This window comes from Hylobates moloch, unplaced genomic scaffold (genome assembly GCF_009828535.3).
Source record: "Hylobates moloch isolate HMO894 unplaced genomic scaffold, HMol_V3 SCAFFOLD_8, whole genome shotgun sequence".
Taxonomy (NCBI): Eukaryota; Metazoa; Chordata; class Mammalia; order Primates; family Hylobatidae; genus Hylobates; species Hylobates moloch.
The window spans coordinates 124,553,496-124,574,575 of NW_026652283.1; the positions used below are offsets into that span (position 1 = coordinate 124,553,496).

At 41.6% G+C, this 21,080-nt stretch overlaps 1 protein-coding gene across 1 annotated transcript in view; it reads left to right on the forward strand.

The window, feature by feature from the left end:
- Nucleotides 1-21,080, forward strand: part of CSMD1 (CUB and Sushi multiple domains 1) — a 2,040,038-nt gene that overhangs the window by 1,272,192 nt on the left and 746,766 nt on the right. The window contains exon 7 of the mRNA XM_032158987.2: nucleotides 11,407-11,484. Within this exon, the coding sequence (XP_032014878.1) occupies nucleotides 11,407-11,484 (78 nt within the window). The remainder of the gene's footprint in view (nucleotides 1-11,406; nucleotides 11,485-21,080) is intronic.

The following is a 21,080-nucleotide window of genomic DNA, read 5'->3' on the forward strand; positions in this document are numbered from 1 at the left end:
ACAGGAGAAAATACTAATTTTCACTTAGAAGGCAGTGTAAATAAAAATGCATTTATTTGCCAATTTAATTTCATGGACTCCCTGAATTCTCCTGATTGAGACCGGGGTAAACGTCCTTCCTGCATACGGGGAGTGACCCAGAGGCCAATTCTCATTCCCCCTCCCTAATTCCTCTCCCTGCCCAGAGGAAGGAAGGGTGCTCACATCGTTCAGGCTTAGGACCCTTTTTAAAATTGTTGAAAATCCCAAACAACTTCATTTCTTAAAGGTTATATATAGCTACCAATACTTAATATATTCAGAATTACACTGAGAGAAAATTTTAAATGTTTATCACTTCATTTAAAAATGGCAGGCCAGGCGCGGTGGCTCACGCTTGTAATCCCAGCACTTTGGGAGGCCGAGGCGGGCGGATCACGAGGTCAGGAGATCGAGACCACGGTGAAACCCCGTCTCTATTAAAAATACAAAAAAATTAGCCGGGCGTGGTGGCGGGCGCCTGTAGTCCCAGCTACTCGGAGAGGCTGAGGCAGGAGAATGGCGTGAACCCGAGAGGTGGAGCTTGCAGTGAGCCGAGATCGCGCCACTGCACTCCAGCCTGGGCGACAGAGCAAGACTCCGTCTCAAAAAAAAAAAAAAAAAAATGGCAATACTCCTTTAAAAATTAACATATATTATATCTTTATGAAAATAAGTATATTTGACCAAACAAAAACCAAAATAAACGTAGTAAAAGAGGTAGCATTGTTTTCTATTTTTGCAAAACTTTTTAACATCTGGCATGGTGAAAGAGGCTAGTTTCTCATATCTGCTTTCACATTTAATGTGCTGTGCTCTGTTATTCTGGTTGAAGTCAATGAACAAAATCTGAGTTTACACAGGTAGAAAGTTGAAAAAGAGAGGCATATTTTAACATCCCTCTTAGAAAATAGTGGATAGTTTTCTTTCATACAACATTAAACTTAACAAATGGCTATTTCTTAAAAGTTAGCTGCAAAGTGGAATCCGGATCCATAGAAGTAAACTTTTTGCACCTATTATAGTAAAATGTGTTGGTCTATTTTGCATTTTGAATGAATTTTTTACTCATCCGTGATTTGGTAGCAGTATGTTGGGTCATTTTGAAATCATGGGTTCACTTTATGCATCTCTTTCAAATGTTAGTGTCTATATCTAAAAATAAGTTAGATATTGTGCAATAACTAAAAAAGCACATATGTTAATATCACCCTGCTCTTACCAAAAAAAGTCTTTAAGTATTGGGAAGTTACAAAGACAGATACTACTTGTCTAAAATTCTAATATTTTATTGAAAACCCAAATTTCATCATTGGCAAAAACACCATGCCAGATGTTATCTAATAATTGTTTAGGTAACAATAGCTGACTGTTCATTTTTAAGTAAATATGACTACATGCCCAGCTATGAATTTCGGAATATCTGAAGAGGTTACACAGGATCCTAAGGTAGTTTCTAACAATCTACCCTCTTGGATAATGCACCCTCCTTGAGTGAATATGATGTATTCTCCATCCTATGATTAGCTTATGGCTCAATTGACTTTAAGAAAGAGAGTTGGTGCTCAGTAGCCGTGACCTAATCAAATGAGCCCTTAAAAGGGGCTTTTTCCTGAGAAGAGGTTTTGAGTGTGAGGATGATTTGAATTGGGAGAGTCCCCATTGCATTGTTGATGGAGGGGTCACAAGGCAGGGAAGGATGCATGGCCACAAGCTTCCCTGAGTGCCCCAAGTGGCCCCTTCATTAGCCAGCAGGAAGATGGGAACCTCAGTCCTAGAACCACAGAATTGGACTTCACCAATAACCTGATTGAACGTCAAAAAGGATTCTTCCTTAGGACTCTAAGAGAAGAAAGCAGTTGCACTAGTTCCTTGAGTGTTAGACCCAGGTCAGAGGGCCCAGCTGAGCTTCACCTGCAGAATCGGGAAATGATAAAATGCTGCTTTAAGCTCTTCAGTTGGTAGTAATTTATGTGGCAATAAAAACTGGCACACACACACAATAGTTTGCTAGTCTCTCAAGTAAAAATGGTGTTCCATGAAAAAGCAGCTAGTTCATCCCTGAAATCAGGGAATCTCACACGTATTTATCCTAAAGACCAGCACCGTTCCTTGTTACACAGCAGAAATGCAGGTGCATTCCACTAACGATTAGCATTAATGCTAATATTAGAAAACCTAACGACAAGAGTTTTCGCTTGTAATCTAGAATCCAGAAAAATGATCCTACAGCAATTTACTGAACACTGTTCTGCAATATACACATTTCATGCCTGGACCGAACAGTTTTACTAACGGGGTCTTTTCCCACTAGGGTCCTTTTTAAGGTGAGGTATTAACGGCAATATTTTGGAGATGTTGACAAGAGGTAAGAAGGGTTATAGATCAGAGAGAAACTCAAAGGTTAGAGAGCCACTGCTCTTCGGGACAGAATGGTTTCAGATCTGTCTGAGGTTGGGGCAAGTACTTTTTAATATTTATTTAAGATTAGGAGTTTAATCGACATGTTGATTTCTTAGGTACTGTGCTTTTAAATTCCTAAAGTGACCCTCAACTTCCTCTTAGTTTTTATGAAAGCTCAAGGCTACTATATCTATTTATTCATTTATTTGAGACAGAATCTCACTCTGTTGCCCAGGCTGGAGTGCAGTGGTGTGATCTCAACTCACTGCAACCTCTGCCTCCCGGGTCAAGCAATTCTCCTGCGTCAGCCTCCCGAGTAACTGGGCCTACAGGCGCCAGCCACCATGCCCAGCTAATTTTTGCTTTCTTAGTCTCAAATTCCTGATCTCAATTGATTCACCTGCCTCGGCCTCCCAAAGTGCTGAGATTACAGGCGTGAGCCAGCGTGCCCAGCCCTTTCCTTATGCTTCTGTCACATCTCTACTTGTACAACCTGTGCCAACTCCACCCATTGTGTACTGGCTTGTGGGGGGCTTGGGGACAGCAGGAGGTGAGAGATGAGGACGGTGTTGGGTGCATCTGTGGCATGTAGATGCATCAGTACTTCCCATTGTGGACAGTCAGCTACTAAACAGGGCACTTCATTCTCTGCTATTTTCTTCATACAGCACCTCTCAGAAAACTCCCTATAATTAATTTCTCAAAAAATGGCTTATGATGACAGTTGATCATTCAGAGAGAAGTTGTATTATCCTCACGTAAAGAATTTACAATTCTGTTCCTTTATTTTTCACCCCATTAACTTTAATTTAACATGTCATTTAATTAAATTAACGAAGCTCTTCCAAAAGCATGGGAGGAAAACAGCACAATAAAGGTATTTGCAAAATAAGAATAATTAAGGTAGGAGTGAGAAAGGAGAAAACAAGTTTGAACCTGAAATACTATTGGAATTTAATAATTTAAAAATCTTAAGAATATGTTTCTCTTTGTGCCATGCACTAGAATGCTGTAAGTTACTTTGTTATCTTAGTGACCGATGTTAAACTAATGGACTGAGTCCCATATGTGCCAGCTAACTGTTTGATGTTTTCTGGCGTATTCCTGAAGAATCATCTCATAGGACTGATCCTAAAAAGCTGGGCTAGAGATGTTGATGATTCTCTTTCATCTGCCCTCGCTACTAAAAATCCACAGCCACAGACACTCACTTACACACCTGAGTATGTGGCCACTCATCTCAGATCCTTGAGGGGCATTGCTGCTTATAAAAGGAAAAAAAAAAAACTGATTGGATTTAGGAATTTCACAAATAAAATTGCATTCATCTGAAAAATCGTGCAGAGACTAGAGAAAAACAAAAACGGTGTTTCAGGACAAGCTGATCTTCCCATTATTCAAAAGTCACAACTGGCCGGGCATGATGGCTCACACCTGTAATCGTAGCACTTTGGGAGGCCGAGGCGGGCGGATCACCTGAGGTCGGGAGTTTGAGACCAGCCTGACTAACATGGTGAAACTCCGTCTCTACTAAAACTACAAAAAAAAAAATAATAATTAGCCAGGTGTAGTGGTGGGTGCCTGTAATCCCAGCTACTTGGGAGGCTGAGGCAGGAGAATCGCTTGAACCCGGGAAGCAGAGGTTGCAGTGAGCCGAGATCACACCATTGCACTCCAACCTGGGCAACAGAGTGAGACTCTCAAAAAAAAAGTCTCAACCGTTAGATGTTCACATCTCCTGAAGCTGTTTTGAATCGTGTCAGCGTCTGAAGGTGCTACAACTTTGCTCTGTGAAATGAACCTCCCAGGGCTTAGTGTACACGCCTGGAACTAGGTATCGTTCAAGCTTCTCCATGGGTCATGAAGAAGAAATGTGCTGGGGTGTGCGTGTGTGTGTGTGTCTGAAAGAATGAAGACTTCGACCACCAATACTGTGAGGTTTCTCCTACTGTGAAGCGTCACCCCTGTTTGAGAAGGTTATCTTCCGGTGTTGACACAACAAAAGGTCTATGGCAGCAGAAAGGAAGTGGTTATTGTTGAATGTGTTGTTCACAGATCTGAAAGGACGCATGTATTCTGTTGAAGTGCTTAAAGGAAATAGTTTACAGTGAGGTTGTTGTGCTTGGACAGCTTTTATTATTCCTACAGATAGAAAAGGCAGAAGCAGTACCAGGAGTTGCCAAAGTCATGTTCCAGTAGCTTCTCCTCTCTCTCCCCATTCTTTTTTCTTCTTTAAATTCTATTGATCCATTAAATGGTAAGATGTGCCAATTTCTCCATTGGAAGTGAAGATGACGTGGCATGTTTCTAACTCCATGGCCATCTTACTTGGGGAGTGGACAGGTTCATCCCCAGCTTCCTGTGTGTAGTGAAGTTTAAGGGAAAAAGCTGATTAAAGAGTTGCACTAACATTCCACATTGAATGTAACAAAGACTTGGAAAGTTCTTCATTTTCTGAAAAGTATTTTCCATGCACTTTGTGTAACTACACAGGCTACACATGGCACTAGGTGTTCCTATTTGCCATGTCATGTAATCTTCACCACAGCTCTGAGGGGCAGGTGGTGATCATCCTTAATAAACACACGAGGAATCTGGGATTTAGAGGCATTTTTAACCTGCCAAGGGGACACCTATAATGAGTTCCGGAACAATGATTAAGCCTTTCTTACAAGTAACTTCAAAATCCCCACTGTGAGGGAGATGTTTCCTATTAAAGATCCAAAAGCTGGACACACGTAGAACTGGAAATACCTTCCGCACAGGAGGAATGGACAGTGTGTTCTATCTGAATGACAACCGTGGAGTTCCCCAAACTCATCTGACCGCCCTACCCAGAGTGCACCTTCCTCTGTGCATAGAGCATCTTCTTTGTTCATCACAACACTCTTGTGAGAGAGGTATTATTGCCCTCACATGTCAGAAGGAGTCACTGAAGTTAATTTTCCCAAAGTCTGCATTGTAATGAATGGCCCAGGGAAAATGGGAACTCTGTTCTGAATTAAATACCACCCACTTTTCTTGACATTCTGCATTATTTGCCTGGAAAAAGAATGAGAAACTAGACTTTTAGGGTAGTTAAAATAATTCAAGCCCTTCCTTTAACAGATGAAAAAATCCAAGGCTGTGGCTCAGGATTTCGGAACGTTCCAGGGTGAGATTGGAGCTCAGCTGTGTGGGCCTCCAGGGCAGTGGCCTTTTTGCTGAAACTGGTATTTTTGTAGAAACGTTGTTCACCTTGCAAGGCTTTTGATAATCCCAGTAGGAAATTTGGGAAATTATAGTGGCAGAGACTTTCATGCAATGAAGTATAGAAAAGAAGAATGAGTTAATAGAAAAGCACACAAAATCTTTCTTGGAATTTGTGAATCGTCTGAGATACCTGTTTTCCACCTCAGGAGGCTTTTCTACGTCTCAATATGTAGAGTGCAGGAAGAACGTTGTTTTTTGAGCGTGTCGTCTTACCCCTTGTTCTGCCTCCGCCTTTGCCCTCTCTTATCTTCTGGCTCCTTCTATTCTCCCTCTGTTTGGAGGGAAAAGGCTTAAATTGGCTCCGATGGTGTAAACCAATAGATCACTACAAGACTAAAATAATCTTTAAATTCCAACTGGTTCCAAGTTACATCCTGAATGTGCTTATGTCTGAAAACTTAAATCACAGGGAAATACGTGATTTAAATGGGGTCCCTGATTTGGTAAGGAAACGTGAGATGAATAGTTAATTGCCTTTCTTCCAGTAAAGCATCTTATGCTAATTACTCTTTACATTAGTAAAAAGTTCAGTCATCAAGGTTTTGTGGACATTCTCACACTAATCCTCCCTACTACCTTGACACAATGATTCATGTAATAATATAACTTCATATATGAGACATTTATCTTTTAATTTAGTGCTACTATTAAGCGACATTAAATTAAAAGATTCTGATAACCAATCAGGACTATCAACAATAGACATGGTTCACATTGTCAAGTCTAGTAAGTAAGTACCTCTGTCTTTCCTGGTGCAAAAGGTGACTCATCACATCGGGCTTTCAGAGGACGACTTTCCCAACCAAGGAAAGCACACTGACTGATTTAAGGGTAGAAATAAAATTTGATCATCTAGTTCCTAAAACTTGGTTGTCAGTTTTTCTCAAAAGTCCCTATTCAAGGACATCAAAAATCCAATAAAAAAAATGCAAGAATGCCTGAATATCTGTAAGCTGACAATGGGAGCTGCAGTCAAAATAACCTTGTGAAGACAACAACTATTTCCAGACTTTAAAAATGAGTTACTGTACTAACAACTGGCTTCTCGTAATGTAATGTACAGACCACAAGACAATAATAGACGTATCCCAAAGAATGATCCAATAGAGCATTATTTTAAATGTAAATAAAAATAAGATAGCATTTTTCAACTACCAAATTACTGAACATTTATGTACTGAAACAATGTGGGCAAAGAGACTTTAGTTAAGATATTCTTATTTATGCCAGAAGAAGTACACTGGTACTATAGTTCTAGAAATCAGTTTAGCCTAGCAGATTAATAGCCTTGATTAAAGAATTCTAATGCTAGCAAATTATTCTTAGAAACTGACCAGAATTTGATAGGTGATTGGTGTAATGTACAGTTGCAATAAGTGAGAAAAACTAATTTATAAGATAAAGGAATTAAATACATTATGAATAACCTATTAAAAATATCTTAGGAAAACTGTTCAAAGAGGTCATAAAGGCAGAATAATAAATACTAAGAACTTTATTTTTGTTTTATCGATATTATGTGTCTCCACCTATCAACTTACATATACAGTGCACATAGCATTAATAATAAATAAATGTTCTAACAGTGGTTGTCTATGGTGATGGGTTTACACAGTCAATTTTTCTTTTTGATTATTTAAAAAATTTTCCCAAATATTCTGCAATAACCTGTGAGCCTAATCTTTCATGGCCATGTGACAAGGACCCTGTTTTTAGCTGAACTAAGGAGAAAGTCCTACAACAATATCTTCATGAATATTTCACGGTAATGATAAATGATAAAAGCATTTCATGGAAAAGAAAAACAAAATACTGTGTGACTAGGTGTATATCTTTTCTTATAATTGGACTAATATTAATAGTTGTTTAATCATATTTAAACAACTAACATACAAGTTCATTAAAATACTTCTGAGATAAACGTTTAAAGAGTTAATCAAAATCAGAATTTAAAACATTTAGCATAATAGAAAGGTATGTTTACTAATATAATTTTAAAATGTAATAATTATCAATGAAAAAATGTAATAATTATCGATGAAAATAAAAATTTTCAGTGTAAGGTGTGGTTAAAGTAAGGTGTATAATTTCTGAAGCAGACTGTTGAGTTATGGTAAAGGCAGCAAGTTCTAGTATCAGACTTCACCAGAGCAAACCCCGCTTCTACCATTTCAAGCTTTGTGACCTCTATTATTTAAGTTCTTTGTACCTCAATTTTTCTATTTTTTTGTAAATGATTGTAGCAATAGCATAAATGTTATAACATTTTGGTGGAATTAAATAGGATGTACTCCAGCATTTTAGTACCATATACAAAATATTTTTTAAAACTATTACTATTCTTGATAATTCCAATGATGATAATGTTTTATTAGATGACTGCCCTACTTCCAATGGATGCGTGACCCACAGAGTTACATGGAAAGTTGAATCACATTGTCAAGAGGGGTTTGAACCAGAGCAACTTCATCTTGAATAGGGGCTGGTTAAAGTAAGGCTGAGACCTGCTGGGCTGCACTCCTAGGAGGTAAAGGAATTCTCAGTCACAGGGTGAGAGAGGAGGTCGGCAGAAGATACAGGCCATAAAGACCATGCTGATGAAACAGGTTGCAGTAAAGAAGCCAGCCCAAATCTACCGAAACCAAGATGGTGACAAGAGTGACTCTGGCCATCCTCACTGCCGCACTCACATCAGCGCCAAGACAGTTTACAGTTTACGAATGCAGCCTCACAAAGTTACCCTATATGGTCTAAAAAGGGGAGGCATGAATAATCCACCCCTTGTTTAGCATATCATCAAGAAATAACCATAAAAATGGGCAACCAGCGGCACTCAGGGCTGTTCTGTCTGTGGAGTAGCCCTTCTTTTATTCCTCTATTTTCTTAATAAAATTGCTTTCACTTTAGTCTGCGGACTCACCCTGAATTCTTTTTTTGCGCGATATCCAAGAACCCTCTCTTGGGAGCTGGATCAGGACCGCTTTCCAGCAACAATATGGCAATAAATACAAAAATACCATAGGCAACACCCATCCCTGTGAACAAGGAGGGGCCACTGAATTAGAAGGAACCCAAACAGGGTGGAGTTCTGGAAGCAAAGGGCAGAAAGTACTTTCAGGAGGAAGTGGCTGATTGTTTCAGAGTGAACAGGAGGATGGACATTCCACCAAAAGATTTAGCAACAGAGAAATTACAGCTGATGGGATTTAAGAGAGAATGGGAAGAGATGCAAAGAGAACCGTTCACCTGAGGGGTTTCCTCCCCCATGTCCACAGGGTGTAGGGGCAGCAGCATGTGCAAAGGAATGTGGAGGGAAGGATTCCTTTCTGTCTTTAGGCCGTGTGCCTTTTAAAAAGCTGTTTGCAGGCCAGGCCCAGTGGCTCATGCCTGTAATCCTAGCAATTTGGGAGGCCAAGGCGGGAGGATCACTTGAGGCCAGGAGTTTGAGACCTGCAGCTGTGAGCCTTGCTTCCTGATATGAGCAGGACACGTCATAATTCCTATCTCAGTTGGCTGTTGGAAGGATGGAGGATGCTTCCTGAAGTGAAAAATACTGTACAATGTCGCTGCAAAGAGGCTAACACATGAGATCAGGAACTCTGAGAGGTAGAGCCCAAGAGGCATGCTCTCCAGGTGCATCAGAATACAGAGGAGCTAAGTGTAGGGAGACCAGAGAAGAAGCAGGTGCTTAGTGACATCAGTAAGGGAACACAGTCCCAAAGGGCAATTGTCCACCTAAGCCCAGCCCCCTGAATTTCAGCGATTTGAAAAGAGTAACAATCACTGCCACACACAGTCGGTTACTGAGTTGGCTGGACTCAGGACACCATGCTAAAGATGGTGCATTGATCATCTCCAGCTTTACACAGTCTTGGAATCCTGGCATTGTATTTAGTCAGAGTTTTCCAGAGAAAAAAAGCCAGTTGGTCATATGTGTGTGTGCCTCTGTGTGTGTATATTTTTTTATACAGTTGACTGTTGAACAACGTGAGTTTAAACTGCATGGATCCACTTATCTTCAGATTCTGTTCAATGAATATATTGAAGCATATTTTGGAAATTTGTGACAATTAAGAAAAAAACTTACAGACAACCCTTATAGCCTAAAAATATCGAAAAAAAAATCCGAAAAAGGTGTGTCATGAATGCATAAAATATATGTAGATACGAGTCTATATTTTAAGTAACTGTTTATGTTATTGGTAAGGCATCTGGTCAACAGTAGGATATTTTCAGTTAGGTTTTTGGGGGAGCCAAAATATATACTCATTTTTTAGCTGTGTGTGGTGGTTGGGGTGTGGTCGGTGCCCCAACCCTTGTATGCTTCAGGGGTCTCCTGTATATACTTCATATCTGTATGAATCTCCTTACATGCATGTGTACACACACACACACACACACACACACACACACACAGATTTACTATAAGGAACTGACTCACATGATTACGAAGCTGACAAGACCAAAGACCTGCAAGGGGTGAGTCAGCAAGCTGGAGAGGAGGAAAGCCAGTGTCTTAGCTCCAGTCAGAAGGCAGAAAAAAAAAAATGCTGCTCCAATTAAAAGCCCATCAGGCAGGAGGAAGTCTTGCCTCCTCTGGGGCAGGTCAGCCTTTTGTTCTATTTGGGCCTTCATCTGATTGTACCAGGCCCACCCACACTGGGGAGAGTCATCTGCTTTCCTTAGTCAGCTGATTCAAATGTTAATATCATCTGTGACATTCTCACAGACACACCCAGAATCTCCTGTGGCCCAATGTCTGAGCACCTTGTGGTGCAGTCAGGTTAACACATAAAATTAACCTTCACACCTATTTATACATAGAGTCACAGGCTCAGAGGCAAGTAACTTACCTAGGTCATGGGGCCACCATTTTGTAAGCAAAGATTTGTGGCCGTTCTGCCTGCTTGCAGCTGCTGTAGGTCCAATCTCGTATGGGGACCTCAGAAATGTTTCCACTTGGCACTTAGTAAAGCCAAGTGTGGGATTGCTTAGAAGATCATAACATTTTATATTCTATAATCACAAGATGTATTCCCCATTTTTTTCCATAAATGACCAATAAAAACACAGTGAAACTTCTTAAATGTTTAACGCAGGACCTAGGAAATCAAGAAACATATTTAACTCTTAGAATTATGATGCTAGAAACCAGGATGCTCTGTGCGTTTTGCACAGCCTGGAAAGTGTCTGGAGGGACTGGTGGTGTGTAGCACTTTATAGCACTTAGAGCATGCCTTTCCTCTACTTGCTCCCCATCCATACAGATTCGCTAAACTGTAAGTGACTAAATGAATATAGGAATACATGAATGAGCAACTGGCATTTTTATCTAAACTTTTTCATGATTATAGCAAAGTTAGACAACTCTGTAGTCAGGATAGGTACATCAAGTGAGTGATCTGCCTGAACACTTTGGGAAATGGTAATGATTTGTGGAATCTGCCACTCCTAGTGGTAAATAGGATTGGATGTGTAAAGTCAATGGCAGCATGTATTATTTTTAGCTTCTAACACTGATACTGTAAGATATGATCTTGCTGCTTGATAGCCTCAAATTAATTATTTACAAGCTCTTTGACTTCATTGACTTGGTCTCATTCACCTCTTAGAACATTTCCGATTTTCAGGGGTTGATAGAAAGCAGTTACGACTGGAAATGCTGTGTGGATACAACATGGTTTTATGATCTCCAAGTCTTACCTGCTAATGGCTTGGTTTTGTTTCTTCCAGTGAAAAAGGCGATTGAGTTGAAGTCAAGAGGAGTCAAGATGCTGCCCAGCAAGGATGGAAGCCACAAAAACTCTGTCTGTGAGTCCCTTTCCTTTCTATATGAGGATTGATATGCCCTTGTAAGGGGGAGCGGAGGAGAGAATGGAGAGTTAAGGAGAAGCGATCCCACCCACCGCCTTCCCCACGTTCTCTCTTCCTTCTTTTCCATAACCGGAAGTATTTTCTGGGAGAAAGAACATGCACTAACTTCACTTTGTTAGGGAGGAATGTCCTGGCGGTTCTAACTCCTAACCATGTCTTACATCTGCCCTGACCACTGTCTGAGACTGGACCCTCCAGATGTCTCTCTTACGTAAATGTGACGCGGTGAGGCATTTTCATACCAGTCTTTCTCCGTCCTCGCACACCCCACCCACACCCGACCAGACTGATCTCTGGAAAAGAGAAGTCGGTTCTTCTCTTTTGTGTATTAAAATGTTATTGACCATTCACTGCCTGGAGAGTAAAGTAGCTTTTGGGCAATGTCTACGTCCTTCCAAAGAGAAAACAAGATCTGCAGAGATGTCTGGCTGATGACTGTTGCATGTGCCCAGGACCTGGTAGACACCAGATCAATAGCTGTTGGAGGATTGAAGGTGTCTGCCACACCTGCCACTTTGGTGCCTTCTCCTCAATGCCTGTCATCATCACTCAGCCATAGGAAGCCCTGGCCATGCCTGTACTGGGTCATGGTGATTCTCTGCCAGAAGGGCCCTTTGTCCTTCAGCTGAAAGCCGGCAGCCTGTGTGCTTCTTGGAGACTCACTGTGCAGACCCTTCTTTCTCTGTAGGTGCAGTCAGCTCTGCACTGGTTTTGCTCCCCCACGCCCTTACACATGTCATAACAGTTACTGGGTACCAGCTTCACTGAGGGTTTGCTTTTCTTACAAACGAGGGATGAGTACCCTCTACTCAGATACCAAGTGGGTTGGCTTCTGGTAGGGGCCGTTTTCTGGTCATGCATCTTCTCGGACTTTCTACCCATTGGGTTGTGTTTTCTACGCTTCCCTGGCAACCTTTTCATGTGATGTTTCTAGCCTTGCTCTGTGGGTGCGCCTGTCCCTGGTGTTTTGCATCTGTGCATGTTGTTTTTCCGTTGCCTAGCAATTAGTGGAAGGGCTGGGATGGACATCTGAACCCCCTCGGGTCAACCAATTCTGTTTACATCTGCATGCTAGAGTAGGCTTCTGCATGAGGTTTTATATGCAACAAATATTCTGCTAAAACTAATAAAAGAAACAATCACATTCTTTTGACAATGACACTGTAGATTGACCTACATCTTCATCACTTTAGGATTTCCTGACATTTGCTTGTGTGACAATAATCCATAGTCTGTGCTCAGTCTTGCGCAGGTTGAGAGGACAGAGAGATAAACCTGTCCCCTGGGCCTCAGAGGCAGAGAGGAGCCACCACACTCTGACTACTCCTCTGGTCTTAGCTCTCTGCCACTTCCAAAAAAAAAATAACAATCAATCTGTAAATGTTTTCATGGCACTTTCTACAGAATAATCACAGCCAGCCAGTCACCCTTTAATGAAATTATACTGGAAAAGGATAGGAAAACTGAAGGGAAAAAAAATCTGAGAAACAGTCGAAGGAATAAAGGGTTTTTTAAAAATACAATTTTAACATTTTGATATTGTTAGCTTTTAGTGTAGAATGTTCTGTAGAGGGAGATACAGTATTTACAATAGTTTGAAAATGATTTTTATGATAAAACCGTGCACAAATGATCTAAAGTTCAATGTAGAACCACGTATCTGGCCAAACTCTTCTATTAAATCAATATCAGGTTGGATATCCGATCAATTGGGCATCAGATTTTTCTGCTGCTATAACATTTAGGCAGAGCTTTTTTTCTTTTGTAATAAGGAGAATATCTCTTCTGTCCTCATCTGAACACAAATTGACATATGCATAATGACTCATTTGGCGTTAGAAAGCGTTCTGTCCTTTCTTTTAATAGTATTAAAGTATTTGTCAGACATGGGAATTAATCATTAGAGAAAATGAGGAATGGAAACCGTGAGCCTTCTAAGACGAGGAAGGTAATCAATGGTAATGTGTCATTCCAGAGAAAGGTATGACAGAGAAAACGAAATTGTTTCACTGATGAAAGGACATAGGGTTTGAAGCCAGAGATGCAAGGATTCTATAGCTGTGCAAGTATGTGCCTTATTCAAGTTCAAATGTCATCGCTTACACAATTATTAATAAAATGGTAATCCTTTCCTTAGGGTTGTCACTCAGGTAAATGAAGAGGGGTGTAAAGTGCCTGTTCCAGAGTGTGGCATGCAGTGGACATTCTGTACACTTTAGGGGCCTTCCATAGTAAATGGAGGGAAGTGAACCACACGGGGCGAATGGCAGGGGAGGTAGGCACAGGCCAGGCCACGTTCTAGCACGTGGTGCGTGCCTTCGGTGTTCCCACCATGAGCCCTGTTTCCTCTTCAGCACCTCATGAATCCTTTCCCATGTGTAGGAGACTGAGTGTGAAAGTGCTTTACGTTCTTGATACCCACGGTGACACTGGCTGCCCAGATCTCTGTTGCTGACATGAGGATTTCATCTTCTGTCTACAGGGAGTGAAGTGCTGGTGCCTTCAGTGGAGGCCTCATTCCTTTTCAAGCCATTCCATTAACTTGAGCCTCTCCGGTTCTGCTTCACCCCAAGATCTGGGTTGCTCTGGGAGACCGCGGCTCTTGAGATTCTAGACATTAGATCTGAGCCCACAAACCTCTCCTGCAGAAGTGATATAATCGTTTCCCCAGCTAAGGGTTTTGTTGGCAGATATGACAAAAGATTTATGGAAAATGTCTTGCTCAGGGTCTGCAGGCACTGTTAGCTCTTGTTCCACAGCCCCCTCTGTTTACTTCCGTCTTAGTATTTTTTATTCTGTAAGCTGGACATTTTTGTTTGTTTATGACCGTTCTTTTTCATAAGACACCTCTGGGAGTAAAAGAAGTGACAGGAGCGGCCAGGGAATTATCTGTTCACTATAGAGTGTGAGGCTGTCCCTGTTAAGAAGTTTTCATCCAGTGCTGGCTTCTCTGAAGCCAGGCAGGGGTGGACCCTGCTAGCAGCTCCTGTATTCTACCCACGGGAAGCACCAGGGCCTGGATGGGAGGCTGAGCTGCCTCCTGCAGTCCCCTGAATCTGTCTCTGCTCCAAGGCACAAAAATCAGAGGTCACAGCTCTTTGCAAAGGGTGACCTTATGTGTTCATCTCCCTCTAGATTTCAGCACCAACTTTTGCCCCTTGTTGCCTCCAGCCTAGAAAGCAGCCACAGCTCAGTGGCGACTCCTTCCCGTGCCACTGCCCTGTCCCTGGTGATGTCCCCAGATTCACCCTTTTGTAAACAGAGCCTTTGAAAGTAGCCTTGCCTTACTGGGTTCTTCTCCAAATGACATCTGTTTCCTGATGGGACCCTGTCATGGTGATAGAAAATGTTCAAGGTTTTGATGAATTCAAGAGGGCAAGTTCTACCCAAAGTTCTAGATGTTTAAAAAGTAAAAATGAAAGCAAACACTGGTCAAAGCAAGAAATCCATGCCGTCTGACTATATCAGATCCACCCAAAGTCCTGTTCATTATTACCCTCACCTCTGCTCACTGTCGGGGCATCAGCAAGAGTTTAGGAAGTGCAGGAAGAGAAAGAAAGAGATGATAGCAGGGAATGGGAGAATTTCCCTGACGGCCTCAGGAAACTTGCAGTTTGATAATTAAACAGATCAAGGTCACTGATCTGGTTGTGTAAGGTGTTATCCAAGCTTGTTGTCTCATGACCAAGAAAGTTGAGGGGCGTGGCCACAAAGGCTGAGGTTGGAGTGAATGTTTAATAAGCAAGAGAAGAAAGCTTTTCACAAGGGAGAGGGGATCCCGAATGGGTTGCCGATTTTACAGCTGAATTAAAAAGCTTTTATGAGAAATTCCTCTTATCTCTGTAGCTGTTTGAATAACTTTTCTAATCTATAAAGCTGTCTGCATAACTACCCCTTATTTATGTAGTTGCAGTTATGTCCCTAGGCAAGTACAAAGCACCACTTCTCTTGTTTGCAAAACTGTGGATTTGTTTTAGGGAAGCCACCTCCTCCCTGTGTGAGTTCCCATGGAGTCTACTGTGTATATGCCTGAAAAAGGGAGGAAACTTTTTCCTGGGAGCTGGCTAATCACACAAAGAACAGAAGGCTTCTGTGCTGAATACTGCTTTCTCATCTGTCCAGGTGCAGCCTGCTTCTGTACTGGAACCTGCCTGCTCATCTGTGCAGGTGAAGCCTGAGTTTTCCCAGGCTGCTCTATTTTTGCTTGTAGCTGTGATTTTTCAGGCTGGCTGCTTATCCGAGGACCAGCCTTCACTGTCTAACTGACTGGTTTTTCCTTCTGCTGCAGTGATGGAGGACTGCTCTAATTAAAAGACTTAAGAGAGTTAAGGTTTTTTGGTTTTGTTTTTTGAGATGGAGCTTCACTCTGACACCCAGGTTGGAGTGCAGTGGCAGGATCTCAGCTCACTGAAACCTCTACCTCCTGGGTTCAAGCGATTCCTCTGCCTCAGCCTCCCAAATAGTGGGGACTACAGGTGTGTGCCACCATGTCCGATTAATTTTTTGTATTTTCAGTAGAGATGGGGTTTCACCATTGGCCAGGCTGTTCTCAAACTCCTGACCTCAGGTGATCTTCCTGCCTTGGCCTCCTTAAGTGCTAGGATTACAGGCATGAGCCACGACGCCTAGCCAAGAGTTAAGTTTATACAGCTACGTAATACCTGGCCATAGATTTAAAACAAACTCCTGCTTGTTTCACTTGAAAGATCAAAGTGCCTGTGTTTGGAAGTCGTGCACATCCCACAGGCTCATCTCTTCCTCTGCTTCTTCCTGCTAGGACATTGGAATTTTTCTCCTGGACCTACCTTGATTGTACCTTTAGTTCAAGATGAGCCCCTTGAGAGTTTGGGGTTTTCCCGTCCGTGACCCACAGATCGCACACCAAACCTCCTCATTCCCTGACAGCCCAAGCTACCGGTACATAGCGAGTATCTACTGACGGATGAATGAATGAATGAATGAATGAATGAATGAATGAATGAATGAATGAATGAAAAGACAGAAAAGAATCTCTCTGTGCTTTGGAACAAAAGTCCTGTAGATTCTTTCATTTATGCCTCCTAATCTGATGAGTCTTTTCTGAATTTTGCTTTGGGAACCCAAGTTCATCATCTTCCTTACACAGCCTTGCTTTCAACCCCTGCAATTCGTTTCATCACTAACATGCACAAAACCTAACCACATAGTGCAGCACGACTGGAGTCTTTAGAGATATTTCAACTCTTCTGTTTGGTGAGGGCGACTGTCAACATTAAGTGTAGAATGAGAAGATTTAGAATTTCCTTTTTCACCAGCTTGTAATCAATAATGTTTGAAGAAAAACCCAAAGATATTAAGATAGTCATTAGTATCTTAAATGTCTAAGTATTTTGTAATTAGATGCATAACATGCTCTAAATTTTGAATCAGTTTAATTTTGGAAAAAATGCAATGTAAATGGGCAACACTATGTCTCAAAAAGGGCTTCTGGAATAAACTGAGCAAGCGCCCATCCCCATCCTCTTTCTCACCCTGAGTGATGGTGAACTGCTCTTTATTCTGAAAGTAGATTATTTCAATATGAAAGAAATTATTAAACTGATACTGTATACATTTGTTTGTTGTTGAGACAGAGTCTCGTTCTGTCACCCAGGCTGGAGTGTGGTGCAATCTCAGCTAACTGCAACCTCCACCTCCCAGGTTCAAGCGATTCTCATGCCTCAGCCTCCTGAGTAGTTGGGATTACAGGCATGCGCCACCATGCCCAGCTAATTTTTGTATTTTTTAGTAGATATGGGGTTTCACCATGTTGGAAAAGCTGGTCTTGAACTCCTGACCTCAGGTGATCTGCCTGCCTCGGCCTCTCAAAGTGCTGGGATTGCAGGTATGAGCCACCGCCCCTGGCCAACACTCTATTTTTTAATGATGGTAACAGCACATGTCATTTCTTCTTTTTCTGAGCATTCTCGTTGGCAGAAACCAGTTTTAGCAGCTCTCAATGTGAGGATTACTAAAGTAGATAATCTGTTGGTACCCTTCTAACTCCAAAATATATACATCTGCAGGAAGAAAGATAAGCAAAACGTTGGTGCTATTTTGAACTACAGATTTTTCCCCCATGTAAAGTTAAAGAAAAATGACTTGACCAGTTCGATATTGATTTGTTGTAGCTCACTCAGATGAGCTGATGGGACATGCTGTGTATGGAGGAGCATTTGCAGTTAAAACAGTTTATAGCCATGCAGGATGGGGCAGTTAATCCAGAACCATTACTTAATAAAAAGCTGATTTTTTTTAAATGTGGAAAATTGAGCAATCTAATGCATGGCCTTTAAGCCCCTGGGAAAAATAACAACACAACATTATAAAATAAATGCCCCTGGAATCCTCCTGTATTCAACCATAAACGTTCACTTCCTTGCCCTTTGTTTCTATTGGGCAATCAATGTTTTCTCACCCTGAAAAAAAAAGAAAAAAAAGACCTGGGGCAAAACAGAATGATATTCATTGCAAGTTTCCAAAGAGACAGTTCAGTTAATGAAAAGCAATTGATGGAATCTTGTCCTTCATAATGACATACAGAGGTTCCATCTCCCTCTGGCTTTTCTTGTGGCTCGGCCATAATTTGGAAGGGTAGATTTTAAAACTTGTAGCTCTGTTTTTAGAAGGCTAAAGTGGTGTCTCAATTACTGTATACACTTAATGATGTAATTATAACTGTAGAATGTTTGGATTGTCTTTTTTAAAAACCCTGACTGGTTGAACCATTTTCCGAAATATACTGCAGAAAATAATTGTCCGCTAGTATTTATCCACTTATAATTATAATATTCATAGTTTTAGTTGTCTTAAGTTTGGAATAATTTATGAACACATAAAATATACTAGTGGGTAATCTTCTCTTAATCGTTAAATTCCAATATGCTAAAAAAAAATAAGGTTTGTTCCTATATCCTGAAGAGTCTCTTGCCCTCATGTCAGCCTCTGAGTTTAGCATTGTAACCACCAGCAACAGGCTCAGTTCAGCCCAGGGACAGGCGTCAGCAACTGTCGTCTCTCTGGGACCTGTAGAAGCTGAGAGAAAGGAAAAGAGAAGCCGTGAATTATCATGAACAGGGCTACCATGAGAAATAAAAGAGAAGAAAGTCAGCTCACTCATGTTCATCTTCGGAAAGTTGTCCCGAGATGATCCAATTCCAGAATGGACTGAGGCAGATTATGTGGCTTGGCCTGCCTTTCTCTTCTACCGGCCAGAAGTTTCTATCCACGGGCTTACTTGGGAGTCACGTTGGTGTCTAACAGGCATCTCTCTCACTCTTACCTGTCGCAGAAGAAGCCTGTGACTTCCACCATTGAGTCCCTCGACCTTCACACCACCCCTCTCTCTGGCCTCTTGGTGAGCCCTGACTGCCCCCCAACATATCCCAAGCCTTTTTTGTTACCTCCAAACCACCACTGCCCCTCACCCGTATCATCACGTCATCCTCAGCCTCTCCCTGCCCTGACAAAGTCCCACCCTGCAACCAGAGGGATCTGAGTGAAAGATCAGTAGAACCACATCCTTCCTCTGCTCCAGACCCTCAAACGTTTCCCATCACAGGCAGAATAGTCCACATTCCTCATGAAGACCCAAAGACCTCCTTTCCTCCCACCCTCGCATCCTGGTCCTCTTGGTTTCTGCGTTGTTTCTTGAGGGCACTGGACATGCAACCACCCCAGGGACTTTGCTCTCCTCTCTCCTCAGCCTGAAATGATGTCCCAAAGAAGGCACATCACATCCTCCCTTCCTCACATCATTTCTTAAAATCCACTTTCTGTGGCAGCTGTCACTGATCACCCTACCTAAATATCATGTATCTCGAGCATCCACAACTTCTCCCGTCCAAGTACTAACCAGGCCTGACCCTGCTTAGGTTCTGAGATCAGGTGCATTCAGGGTGGCTTAGCTGTTGACTTTAGCATCCACAACCTCTGTCTTCTTCTGATACTTGCTCTGTTTTTCTGTTTTTTAAGTTATTATAACATATCATATATACATATACGTGAATGTTTATTTGAGTGTGTATCATAAACACACACATAAAGTAACCCTGTTCATTTCATTTCTCTCACATCTCCCAGTAGAATATAAAGTGAACTCCATGAGGGGAGGTATATTTTCTTTTTTAAAAAATTATTTTTCATATTTCTCCATAAGTTATTGGGGTACAGGTGGTATATGGTTACATGAGTAAGCTCTTTCGTGGTGATTTGTGAGATGTTGGTGCAGCCATTACCCGAGCAGTATACGCTCCACCATATTTGTTGTCTGTTATCCCTTGCCCCCCTCCCACTGTTCCCCCCACATCCCCAAAGCCCACTGTATCATTCTTAGGAGGGCAGGCATATTTTCTACTTTGTTCTCTGATCTCTGCTAAGAATTTATAAGATTCCCAGGAACACAACAGATGCTCAGTAAGTGTTGGTGAATTGAATAATCCAGGGATGTAGTTATGGGATATAACCCGTGGATGTAGTTATGGGATGGCGTGTTGTGTGGGAAGAGGGTGCTCATGTTTTTCTTCAATTAGATTTTTATATTTCACATTTTCACTCACGCATTCAATGGTCCCTCACTGCGGAGCATCCAGCAGCTGTCATAAAGATGGTCAGCATCTGTTCCTTCCCCAGGGGAAATTACAGTCTTGTGGTGTTTCAGATCACCAGTAAATATTTGTCACACAGAGTGCTGTCATAATGGTAGCAACATTTATTGATGATTGAGTAAAAATGGAAATTCACTTTATTTCAAAATATTAGTAGATCCACCCAGAAAATATAGAAATCCATAGAAATAGAGGGTGCAAAGCCATAGGAAAGCAGGGCCATGTGAGGCGCCACCAAGTCGTCTTTAAAGGACTTCGTCCGTGGCTGAAATGTCTTATCTATAGACTTGCTAGGTACTGGCTAAGAGAAAACTGTGCCTACTATCAAAATGTTATGAGTTATATGGAGAAAAGCACAAATAATTAAATAATTCATCAATGTCAATTAAACACACTCGTGTCAGAATCATGATACCCACTGCATGGAAGGAAACAGGAACATTATGAGAAATTTTTGAAGTTTCTGTCACAAGGTGATAGTACCTGGTAACAAAAACTAATTGTCAGTCTAAATTGTGTGGTCTAGTCAGTCAGAAAAGACGCTGTAATGTACTGATTTTCCTCCATCCCTCTGCTGGAGGAGTTCATTTGTTACTGAGTCAATGGCTGAGACATGCTTGCTCTTAGGAAGGTCATTTGAAGAATTTCAGCGAAATGCATGCTGCCTTTCTGCAGAGTGCTTCGCTCGATCCAGAGCTTGAGGTGGGATGTGGGTGCAAGTAGGGTGGGATGAAGGGAAAGGAGAATGGACTGAGGACCTTCATCAGCCCGGATGCCTGACTTAGAACCCAGGATACCAGAGAACAGAAGTTGTGACATGTCCCCTAATCCTATCAGTTGCAAATGAAGTTTATGTAGTTTCAAGCTCAGAAAATTTTTTGGTTTTTTTTTTTTTTTTTTTTTTTTTTA